The sequence below is a fragment of the Saccopteryx leptura genome, chromosome 1 (genome assembly GCF_036850995.1).
Source record: "Saccopteryx leptura isolate mSacLep1 chromosome 1, mSacLep1_pri_phased_curated, whole genome shotgun sequence".
Taxonomy (NCBI): Eukaryota; Metazoa; Chordata; class Mammalia; order Chiroptera; family Emballonuridae; genus Saccopteryx; species Saccopteryx leptura.
The window spans coordinates 389,136,201-389,148,712 of NC_089503.1; the positions used below are offsets into that span (position 1 = coordinate 389,136,201).

The following is a 12,512-nucleotide window of genomic DNA, read 5'->3' on the forward strand; positions in this document are numbered from 1 at the left end:
AAAGACACATGCATCCCCATGTTAACTGTAGCATTGTTCACAGTGGCCAAGTCATGGAACCAATCAAAAAGTCCTTCAATAGAAGATTGGATAAAGATGTGGTACATATATATCATACTATGGAATACTACTCAGCCGAAAGGAATGATGACATAGTATCATTAACGACAACATGGATGGAACTTGATAACATTATACTTAGTGAAATAAGTAAATTAGAAAAAACTATAAACTGTGTGATTTCATACATAGATGGGACACAAAATTGAGAGTCATGGACATGGATAAGAGTACAGTGGTTACCAGGAGGTTGTGGGTGACAGAAAACCAAATAAATGGTGACAGAGGACAATTTGACTTTGGGTGCTGAGTATACAACATAATCAAATGTCAAAATGATTTGGAGATGTTTTCTGTGAATCTAAGTACTCTAATTGGTCAATGTCATCCCATTTAAATTAGTTATCTAAAAGAAAAAGAATATGTCTTGAAAATCCATTCCACTGAAATCATCATTACATTTTTCAAAATAACATGTTACATGTGGGGACATAAATGTTAAATAACGTTTTGGGTGCAGTACTAAGTAGTGGTGTAGACTTCTCTTGGAATAGTGCCTGACCTCTTAGAGATACGAGATTGACTTGAGTGACGAACATATGAATAAAGATCCCAAAGGAAGAACAATTTGATAAATTAATATTAAATTAATACAATCAAAAAAAGAATAATTACTATGGTTTGAAAGAGAAAATAACCAGACACAATCATATAAAATTATTTATATAGTTTGGATCATATGAGAATATGGTTCAGGGAAGTAAAATAGGAAGCCTGAAGATTATACTTGACTGTGGTCTGTTTAGTATGTTTAAAAGTTCAATAAAAGAGAAAGCTTAAATCAGATGATTTGATGTCTGATCTCTTCTATTAAGAGCTCAAATACTGCCCCTGGCCTGTGGCTCAGTGGTAAAGTGTCGGCCCAGCGTGTGGCTGTCCTGGGTTTGATTCATGATTAGGGCACACAGGAGAAGTGCTCATCAGCTTCATCATACCTCTCCTTCTCTCTCTCTCTTCACTTCCCACAGCCATGGCTTGATTATAGTGAGTTGGCCCTGGGACCTGAGAATGGTTACATGGCCTCCACCTCACATGCTAAGAACACCTCAGTTGCTGAGCAATGGAGCAATGCCTCAGACGGGCAGAGCATCACCCTTAGTGGGCTTGCCAGGTGGATACATGTGGGAGTCTATCTCTCTGCTTCCCTTCCTCTCACTAAATAAAAAGAAAAGAAAAGAGGAAGAATTAGAATATTATCATCTGCACAATGGGCATTCCAATCTGGGGATCAGGCTGGAGAACCCAAGTGAAAGGAAGTTTTCTAGACGATCTTTTGAATGTAAACAAGCACATTTTTCTTAACCTAATTCTCTTTATTTCATCAACTTTTAAGTAAAATTATAGTAATCATCTGGAATAAAGAATAAACCTAAGAATATATAGTAAATGAAGGAAGGGCACTGAGAAAGGTAGAGGTAGAGGATGAGAAGGAAGATGAACATGGGAGAATTCTACGAGGCAGAAATAAAAATGGATAGTAAAATTTAAAATTCATGAACAAAGAGCAAGATAGTGGTAGGTAATAAATTAAACAACAGAGAACAGTTAAGAAAAAAACTACTTTTTTTGTGTTTTCCTGAAGTGAGAAGTGGGAGGCAGAGAGACAGACTCCTGCATGCATCAGACTGGGATCCACCCGGCATGCCCACCAGGGGGCTATGCTCTGCCCATCAGGGATGTTGCTCTATTGCAACTGGAGCCATTCAAGCGCTTGAGGTGGAGGCCATGGAGCCGTCCTCAGTGCTGGGGCCAACTTTGCTCCAATGGAGCCTTGGCTGTGGGAGAGGAAGAGAGAGACAGAGAGAAAGGAGAGGAGGAGGGGTGGAGAAGTAGATGGGCACTTCTCCTTTGTGCCCTGGGTGGGAACAAAACCCGGGACTTCCACATACTGGGCGGACTCTCTACCACTGAGCCAATTTGCCAGGGAGGTAAAGAAATCTTTTCTATGAAATATATCACTAAAGGAGTGTCAGTCTGAGTAAAGTTACAATTTTTTTCTTAAGTTCTTTTGAAAGAAAAATAGAAATCTTTTGTGAATATAATAGAAATAGATTCTAAAACTTTTTTTTCTTTTTTGTATTTTTTGGAAGCTGGAAACGGAGAGAGACAGTCAGACAGACTCCCACATGCACCCGACCGGGATCCACCCGGCATGCCCACCAGGGGGCGATGCTCTGCCCCTCCGGGGCATCGCTCTGCCGTGACCAGAGCCACTCTAGAGCCTAGGGCAGAGGCCAAGGAGCCATCCCCAGCGCCCGGGCCATCTTTGCTCCAATGGAGCCTCGGCTGCGGGAGGGGAAGAGAGAGATAGAGAGGAAGGGGGGGGGGTGGAGAAGCAAATGGGCGCCTCTCCTATGTGCCCTGGCCGGGAATCGAACCCGGGTCCCCCGCACGCCAGGTCGACGCTCTACCGCTGAGCCAACCGGCCAGGGCCTAGACTCTAAAACTTAAGACCAGTTGAAAATGACCAATTCAAAATCAATTAGTATGATGAACATAATGAGAAAAAGTAATAACGAAACTAAACAAAACTAAAAAAATAGTCAAGAGATCATTTTTTTTTTATTTTTAGAAATAAAGATGAAAATATATGACATCTTTTCAAGTGACTAAGTAAAAGGGAGATGTTGCAAAAGTGTCAGAGACCACCTAGAACGTTCTCTCCAACATATTTATTTATGAAAGGTCAGGTTCACAACAGTGACAGGAGAGTGACAGGAAACGCCCCATCCGTTCACACTGTTTCTGTTGGCTAGTCTCATGGAACCGGCTCTGTACACTGAAGAGATCTATACCAGGTGGAATGTTCAAGAGTATAACTGAATATCAGTACATGAAGCTGAGTTTATTAGTCTTGAGAGTATAATTGAATTGTCATTAGAAACGGAGGATATTGAATCTTGAATTCCTACATTACATTTTCTTTTGTGTGTGGAAACCAGCAGGAGACCAGGTGAGGGCAGGATGGCTCCCATTTCTGAAAGCAAGAAACTGAAGGGAGGTCGTGCCGGGTGAACAGGATGCATATTTATTCCAAGAAGTATTATCCTGGGCAGTGAGAGGGGCAGGAAGTCATGACCCTAACGCCAGGTTCCCACCACTGCTCTGATCCCGGCATCTCCTCAGCTGCTCTGTCCGCAAGTGATCATTCCTGTGCCAGTGTCCCCAGTGGGTGAGGGAACACTCTCCCTTGTGGGTGTGTCATTGTAGGCTAATCATTCATCTTTGTCACAACCATAAAAAGGACCTTACACATTTGACCTGTTTACAATTCATACAGATCAGTTCTAATTCTGCCTAATAAACCCACTCAGTTAAACAACTCATCAAAATTGATAGTCTATATTGTATTTAAAATATAAATAATCCGCACATATTACAAAGGTTTTTTTTCCCACAGCCTAGATACTGTCATTTATTTAATCATTTCTCCTGAATTGGAGTTTGGGGACCTTGCAGATTCTGGAGACTGTCACTCATGTTCTCACCAACACTGATTCCCAGGGTTAACACGGGTTTGCTGTGAACATTGAGTGATGGGATGTTAGAAGGAGATTATGAGAGCCCTTCTGTGGAAACTACTTTCTTTACAGACACAACAGAAAATTCTACGAGAAAGTCTTCCTGGTTCTATTCAGACATTGAGTGCCTGAAATATCCAGCCCAATCACTTCACTCACATTTAAACTTACCATTTTCTTTGGGCTCCTTAGAGTCTTCATTATTTGAAGGTGTTCGTTCCATGATTAGAAGTGCAGCTGAGGTATTCTTCTGTGAAATAGTTATAATGCAAAAATGGAATCACAAAGACTTTTTTGTTGATTCCTCTGTAGATTAAAACAGCGTTCTCCTCACTTCCTTCCTGCAAGCAAACAGAATCAAGACCCAGATCAGTTTCCTCAGGAGAAGTGACCTCCATCACTTTCTAGGATGCAGGGGAGACTGGTGTCTGGGCATGGCCCACGGTGGGGAACTGAGGACAGGGTTAGGATGGGGGGAGCCTCTCCCCTGGGTCAGGGGTGGGTTTTTTAATTTTTAATTTTATTTATTTATTTATTTTTTGTAGAGACAGAGAGAGAGTCAGAGTGAGGGATAGACAGGGACAGACAGACAGGAATGGAGAGATGAGAAGCATCATTCATCAGTTTTTTGTTGCAACACCTTAGTTGTGCATTGATTGCTTTCTCAAATGTGCCTTGACTGTGGGCCTTCAGCAACTGAGTAATCCAGCAACCTTGGGTCTAAGCTGGTGAGCTTTTGCTCAAACCAGATGAGCCTGAGCTCAAACTGGCGACCTCGGTATCTCAAACCTGGGTCCTAAGCAACCCAGTCCGATGCTCTACCCACTGTGCAACCACCTGGTCAGGCTAGGTGTGGGTTTTGACCAAGGTCACCCCCCTGGCAGTAGCACCAGGAAGTGGAGGACGTCCTGCTGTCACAGGCTTGCTCTCATTCCCAAGTTCCTTTCTGAGGAAAGTGTGAGAAGGTGTAAACAGTAAGGGAGATTCTGGATCTGTAGAAGGTTTGCTGGAGTGAATTGCTGGTGGGATTTGGGTGAGTGATTGCATTCCAGAAGGGGGCGCAGGGGAAAGAGAGTGAGAGTGTTCTTACCGGACAGAAAGTGAAAGCCACTGACAGGAAGAGAACTGAGGGATGTCAGGATGATACAGGACAGAGAGGGGACCCAGATCCTATAGTGAATTAGCCAGACACGGTCTCAGGACCAGAGAGACTAAGATTACAGTCTAGTGTTTAAGACAGAGAGGATCAGAGCTTTTCTAGAAGAATTCTTAAGGTTTTCTAAAGGGAGAAATAAGTTAGAACAATATAGTCAAATTATGAAGGTCAAATATACTAAATTTAGGCTCTTTTCTGTCAATTTTTTATTGTTTCTGTTGACACCTTAGGTTCTGCACACACACACACACACACACACACACACACACACACACGCACACACACACACTGCTCTTCCTCACCATAATAAAATTTTCTGTTTAGATTTACCTGGCTGAGCCATCAACAGAAAAGTATCAGTTTCTGAGGGTCATAGGACATCTTTCTTCTCCTGTGAAGCCTCTTCTGAAACACGGAAGCTCACCACCCAGAAGCTTCGCTCAGAGGCCCGGAAGTCTCCTTCCTGCGCGGCCCCAGCGGGGATGTGAGAGGAGCTCCCGGATGTGGAGAGCAGCTGGGGACTGCAGACGCACTTTGTTCCCTCATTCCTGTGATGGTGATAGAGACCTCACCTGACCATAAAGCCACGTGTATGATCTAGACATTAGTGCTGTGCTCATGTGAACACACACACACACACACACACACACACACACACACACACCTCTATGAATGGCTGTCTCTCCGCCTTCTTTTGCTTCTTTTAATACTATTTTCAAGATGATAGTATACAATAGGGATTTACATGAAATATTCTCATACCAATATCCCAAATCTATGTATTCATCTTGTTCAGAGTAAGGAATGTGTGTATAAACTACCTCTACCACGTTTTGCAATCTAGACTTGTTCATCGTATAGTTTATGGAGAATACACCCAGGATGCTGAGGGGAGCTGTTTCCTTTGACATCTCAGCCCCACAGATGCTCACAGAGGGTCTGTGCACAAAGCTGGTGCAGATACTCACAGTCTCAAGAGTCTGCTCTCAGGACACTCTGGGCACTCAATGTCCACAGCACTGAGTTAGAATTCTCTCAGTGGCTCCGGGCAAGAAATCAGGCCACCACCTTTCATTGCTTGTTATGTCACTTGCACTCGGTTTAACCCCTTAGCACATAATCCAAACCCTATGGATCATAACCTGAATTTACTAAGAATCTGTTGATTGATCTCTTGATTCCCTGCATTTGACCCCTGACTGAGGGTCACCATCATGCACTTCTTTGGTCTTAAAGAAGCTTGTTCATCCCTGGCTGGTGAGCTCAGTGGTAGAGCATCAGCTGTAATGTGGAAGTCCTAGGTTGGATTCCAGGTCTGAGCACACAGGAGAAGCAACCTTCTCCACCACTTCCTCTTCTGTCTCTCTCCCTCTCTCTTCCTCTCACAGCTGTGGCTCAAATGGTTGGAGCAAGATGGCCTCCTACTCTGAGGATGACCCCGTGGCCTCCCCTCAGGGGCTGAAATACCTCAGTTGCTGAATCAGCGTCCTCAAATGGGCAGAGCACCTCCGGTAGGGGGCTTGCCAGGTGCATCCCAGTCTGGGCACATGTGGGAGTCTGTCCCTGCCTCTCATCTTCACTTACTAAAAAATAAAAAGTTTGTTCCATGTCTGAAAGAACCCGCCATGTATTGTTCCCCCTCTCAGGAAGGAGATTGGGGTGACTCAGTGAGAAAGTTCCCAAGCTCACGCCCCCTCCCGTCACCCAGACTTGAGAACTTGTGGGCTGAGACATCTGCCCGTGAAGAAATGAGAGCTGCGCTGTTCGAGGCTGTTCTTTTCCATGAAAGGACAGGATTAAGAACAGGACTCAATGGTCTTCCTGCAGAAGGGCCCTCAGAAGGGGAAGCTCCAGAACGTTCTCCCAGCTGTGGGGACATCAGGGACCTGAAGGAGAGTGTTTCCTGCAGCTGCCCCGACACCGGGTTTCCCAGGGGTGTTTCCACGTCTCAGCCGTGAGCCCGAGACCTGAGTGGGACCCTCTTACCTCTGGTCACAGTGTCGGTCCCACGGCCGAGGGGAAGACAGTTAACTCAGCAATGAACTAAGCCAGAGAGTAACACCCGGTGTCATTACAGACATTCCACTGGAAGTGGGAGGGGTTTCCACCCAGTAAACCTGCAGGAGCTCCAAGCTGCTCAGGGGACCCCGCCCCGCGGACTGAGATGGGGGTGATTCTCCACCATAAACCTGTAGGGGCCCAGAAAGGTCAACAATGATGGAGGCGGTTCTGGGGCCCCCGCCCTGGGCGCCCCGACCTTGTTGGTACAGACAGCTGCTTCTGTTCCACACCTAAGCCTGTGTCTCACTCAGATGTGCCAAGTCTGTGGAATTGTCCATAATCTCAGATTTTGGCACTTGTGGTGAGTGATATTTCTTTCCACACTGTAGAGTTTGTGGTCCTGCTGCCTTCAGGGTGGGCTCCGTGGTCCTCCATCTAGGTTTCAGACCTGCTGTGAGTCACCCCAGTGCTCCGCGGGGCAGGGCGGGAGGTTCAGGCATGAATTCTCCAGTGCACTGTGCTCTTTTAAATCCTATTTCTCCTCATACAATTAAATCACATATAAAATCTCAAGGTCAGAATTTGTCCCTTCTAAGTCTCAGAAAACAATACCCTTAGGGCAATCCTGTTTTAAATTTAAAGTTTATTCTGTTCAGAAACTGTGAAATGGTAAAAAAAAAAAAAATAGTAACTTAATTTAGACAAGTGATCTGGTGCATATGTAAATTTCATCTTTCATATAATTGTTTTATCACTATATTGTCACATATTATATATTTATATATATATATTATATACATATTTAGAGAGATAGAGAAAGAGAGAGAGAGAGAGGGAGAGAGAGAAGGAGAAAGAAAGACATATAAGGAGAAAGATGAGAAGCATCAATTCTTTGTTTTGGGTCCTTAGTTATTTATTGATTGTTTCCTCATACATGCCTTGAATAGGGGGCTTCACAGAGATAGTGGCCCCTTGCTCAAGTCAGTGACCTTGGGCTTCAAGCCAGCCACCTTTGTTGTCAGGCCAGCAACCACGGGGTCATGTCCATGATCCATTGCTCAAGCGGGCAATAGTGCATTAAAGCTGATGAGCCCGCACTCAAGATGGCGACCTCGGGAATTTGAACCTGGGTCCTCAGCATCCAAAGGACAATGCTCTATCCAGCGCACAATCGCCTAGTCAGGATGTCACATATATTTTTAAAGTAAGTCACATAGAATATACCTTACATTCTCTTTTCTTAAAGTTTGCTAATTTTTTTCTCCATTTTTCTCTGTGAATGATCTGCTGAGTATAAGGAGCCTGTCTCTCTGTCATTCTCTCTCTTTACTCCCTCCTTGGTATATTGTTGATCTTTGAACACACTGCTTCATATAATGTGAGGTGGTCACGCAGATGTTTTTACTGCTTGGAAAAGAGTGATCACAGCAATAAACTTCCACAACCACCCACTTAGTAAAGATATCAGTGTACATTGGTTAACCTTTGTTACATGGTCCACGGGGCTGAGAGTCAGAGGTATTGTTTTTATTGCTGGGAGAGTATTTTGATTTAGACATTTTTAATGTGTTTTAGGGTTGAAAACTGAGAAAATCTTTAAGGTTTATTAAAATAAAGATAAGATATCGGGACATTTCAGAGCTAAAGCCATGACAAAGATGGCACACAGCACAGTTAGAGAGAAGGAGGTGGAGAGGAATCTGACAAGTGCCTAAGCAGGTCAGAGGGACTTTCAGAAAGATTGAAGAGCTAGTGTCTGGGGAGAGCAGACAGAATGCTGGGAGATCATTTCTGCAGGGAGATTTATAAGGCTGGTGATGGAGTTGTTAATAACTGAGTTCATATGTGGCGACTCTGGGCTCAGTGTGAGGTTGTGATAATTAGACACAAACATCACAGGACATGGCAGTACGTGGGATCCCTTCTCAAAAAGTCCCAATGGTGACAAACCCAGATCACAGATTTACTGAGAGTCAACAAGCATTTGGGACAATTCCTGTGATTTTCCTGCACAAACAACACAGCTTCTCACCTCTTTCATCCTCCTCGACACTTAGACACGTCCTCCTTCTCCGGAGCCCACAGTTCCCTCTCCCCTCTGCTCTCGGGGTGTCCCACCCAGGTTTTAAGGGCTGTCCTCAGGAGTTATTCACTCTCCACCAGATCAGTCCTTATGCAGATTAACTTAGTCAACTCACAACTGTGGCCCGATCCTTCTATCCACGGATTTGATGGTGGTCTTCCTCTGTAAGTTCTTCTCTTCCCTGCCTTCTCTATTGCCATCTCTCCTCCTGTCCTCAGGACTGGGCGCCCACATCCCTCTCTTCCTCCTCAGCACAGTCACCTCAGGGGACACCTTTTCTTCTGCACCTTCTGCCTCTCACTCCATGCTCTTCTCTCTACATGAATATATGTTTTGCTATCTTCTCATTAAAAACAAAACAAAATTGATAAAATAAAGACAGATAGAAACTAAATTCTTCTTTCATTCTCTGATAGATTCTGCTGCATATTTCTTCCCTATAAACCGATATTTCTCTGAAAGATGGTCTGCCTTCAGCCTCCTCACTTTCCGAATGTCCGTCCTCTCTGCAGCCCCGTCCGTCTGCTGAACGTGCTCAGCTCGGTCCTGCGTGCTCTGCTGCCTGTGTCTCAGCCTGGAACGTGCACAGCACTGACACACAGACACTCTCGTCCTGTAGATTTCCAGGACACGGTGCTCTTGTAGCTCCCAGGGTCTGCATGGGCCAGTCACTGGTCCTGCTCTCAGCCCTGTCCTCACCCTGCTCCCCCCCTGTCCTTCTGCCCTAGGCTTTCCAGCTGTCCCTTCCTGCTCTGCCCCCTGTGACTCTATTGATAGACACACCCCGTCTCCTGCTTCAGTGATCACTGATATAAATGTGTTTCAGGCATTTCTCCTGACTTCTGACCGATACCTGGGACTCCCTCCAGAATGTCTCCCTGTGGTCATCCTGCTTGTACCCAAGGTCAGCACATTGTTTGCTCTTTAAATGTGCTCCTGAGGCTGTGATTATATCCTTAGAAGGATATAATCCATAGTATATTTCCATCCATAGTGTATTTCACACTTTCCACTTTTATAGCTATTGGTTATTTAGAATAAAAATTTGTTCAAAAGAGAATTTTTATATTTTAAAAATTTTAATAGACACTTAATATTTTCAGTTTAATTTCATAAGGAGCTTGGTGCTGGGCATACAGGCAGCTCTGAATGGTACTGTGGTCCTATCTGCCCAACCTGACACTTACACACCATGAAAGTGCCCACACTCACGTTCCTATAGATCTGAACTCCCGTCTTGTTGGAAAACATACTTCAAAAGCTGGCAAACTTGTATTTTGATGGCCCTACTCTTTAGGAAAACATATGAAAATATAATAATTACTGGGATTTTCTCTCCTCCCCTTCCACCTTTGCCAGCTTTGTTTATTGTCCCCGCACTCTGTCCCCCCAGGGTCCCTCTACTTGGGCCGTGCCCCCTGCACTGATGAGCAAATGTGGGGGGAGGGGACTGGGAGATGGGCTTGTATGACCTCATCTAGTTCATCAGTCAGTGTCACTGTCTCAGCTTTTGACTTTTAAAAAAAATATATACAATTCTTTTTCAACTTCTTTATTTTTCAAGTTGTTGGATGAATAGTGTTATCCTGATGTTATCCACCATATTCAACTTTAAAAAGCAGTTCAACCAGTGCATCCATGCTGTTCTATAAGGTAGACTCCCTATTTCTTTTCACAGTTGTATAGTATTCCACTGTGTAAATGCCCCTCAGCTCTTTTATCTACTCATCTACTGACGGGCACTTGGGCTGCTTCCATAGCTTGACTGTTGTAAATAACGCTGCAGTGAACATAAGGGTGGATATATATTTTTGAGTTAGTGTTTCAGGTATCTTTTGATATATTCCCGAGAGTGTAATTACTGGGTCATGGATGTACTGGACAGTAACATGCAAGTGAAATAAGCCAGTCAGAGAAAGAGTATTACCATATGATTTCACTGGTATGTGGAAACTAATGAACAAAATAAACTAACAAACAGAATATAACCAGACTCACAGGTACAGAGAACAGGCAGACAGTTGTCAGAGTGGAGGTGGGTGAGTGGAGGACTGAGTGAAAAAGGTGAAGGGATTAAGCAAAAAAACCCCAAGCCCTACAAAACTCATAGATGGAGAGCAAACATAGTGATTGTCAGAGGAGAAGGGGGGAGGTGGGGGGAGGTAACAGGACAGGATCAATGACTTGGGGCGATGAACATACAACAATATGCAGATGATGTATCATAGAGTTGTAGTCCTATATTCTGTATCTTTTTATTAACCCAAATCACCCTCATAAACTCAATAAAAGATAATATGGAAGTCAGCAATAAAGTATGTTTTTATGTGGAATACATTTTAATGTGCTTGTTTTCCTGCTAAACTTGATGTCTTTACATTTGAAATGGAAGAGAAAGTCCACCTATCATAATTATCCTTTCCATGAAACATTTGAAATAAAAAGAATAAGAGAAACAAAATTTTGAAATCTGTGATTTACAATGTATTCTATTAATTCAAATATCAAATACAGAAGAAAATAGATTTCTCTGTTAAAAATAAACAAAAAGTAATTACCTTTCATTCTATAATTACTCTAAAAAGAGGGAGTCAGTATATAAATGGTTAAATATTTACAGGAAAACATGAGGTTCATAGAGAAGGAACCCTTACAATATTCACCTGTCTCCTTTGAGTTCTCTCTTCTGTCTTCTCCATATTCCCTCTGCGCCCTTGGAGACAGCTCTGTGCTTCCATGTGTCTCATTTTACTGCAGGGAATTCTGGGTATACCATGTTCAAACCTTCCCATCTGCCCGTTCGTCTCTCCTACCCTTCCCAGACCTCAGCTGCTGTGAGGTGCGGCAGGAAGTGGACTCTGTGTTCTCTCTGTCACACCCACCCCCCAGCACTGCCCCCTCTCTGAACCACTGCTCCAGACAACCAGTTCACTCAGGTAGCAGAGATCCCTAATAGGCTCCTGTGTGAGGTGGTTTCTCTTCATAGAATATACACTTATGAGATTGAAGTGGAATAACCTTGTGAGCTGGGAACTTCTCTGCCTTAGTTAGCTTCTAGAGCTGAATTTTGGATACTTTGTTATAAGTGTTTATGCACCGAAATCTCTTAAACCATTACCTCAATTGTTTATCAATATGACATAGATTCACCTATACAATTTATCATATTCTTGAAGCCCTTAACAAATGATCATTTAATTTGGGGGAAACTATGTTTCATATACATTTCAAAAAAATATTGAAAATGAATGATGAGTTTAGAGATTTTAAATTAAGAAACACCAGAAATGTGAAAGATAATACTTCTAAAATATTGGAAGAAAGGTCTGGAAGTTGACAGCTGGAAGTATAATAAGCACATTTATTATATATAACTAAAAGTGTATAACTAAGATAACAGTAATTGGATGCCAGTGGAATATAACAGTAAGAGACAGAAACCCCTAGGCTGTCTGATGATGGGCTATGTTAAGGGGTCCGACAGAGTCTAGGTCCCAAAAGCCTCTTTCGAGCCCCCAGCAGGGAGGAGCTACAAGATGCACAGTTCAGTTGAGAGCAGCGTTTCCACTCCACTCTGTCCCAAGAACTGGCCTCATGGACTCCCTGCACCCAAATTTACCTGAGACAAGTG

General features: G+C 43.5%; 2 protein-coding genes and 1 long non-coding RNA gene across 3 annotated transcripts in view; all 3 read right to left on the reverse strand.

The window, feature by feature from the left end:
- The window catches only part of LOC136387793 (uncharacterized), a 40,601-nt gene extending 35,281 nt beyond the window's left edge, over positions 1–5,320 (reverse strand). The window contains exons 1-2 of the long non-coding RNA XR_010748160.1: positions 5,128–5,320; positions 3,813–3,982 (exon numbers count right to left, since the gene is read on the reverse strand). This is a non-coding gene — a long non-coding RNA (uncharacterized lncRNA). The remainder of the gene's footprint in view (positions 1–3,812; positions 3,983–5,127) is intronic.
- LOC136387791 (butyrophilin subfamily 1 member A1-like) overlaps positions 1–12,512 on the reverse strand; it is a 330,439-nt gene that overhangs the window by 307,620 nt on the left and 10,307 nt on the right. The gene's annotated exons all lie outside the window — the stretch shown is intronic.
- The window catches only part of LOC136388496 (uncharacterized protein PF3D7_1120000-like), a 419,710-nt gene continuing 414,022 nt past the window's right edge, over positions 6,825–12,512 (reverse strand). The window contains exons 46-47 of the mRNA XM_066360321.1: positions 9,368–9,455; positions 6,825–6,986 (exon numbers count right to left, since the gene is read on the reverse strand). Of these exons, the coding sequence (XP_066216418.1) occupies positions 6,825–6,986; positions 9,368–9,455 (250 nt within the window). The remainder of the gene's footprint in view (positions 6,987–9,367; positions 9,456–12,512) is intronic.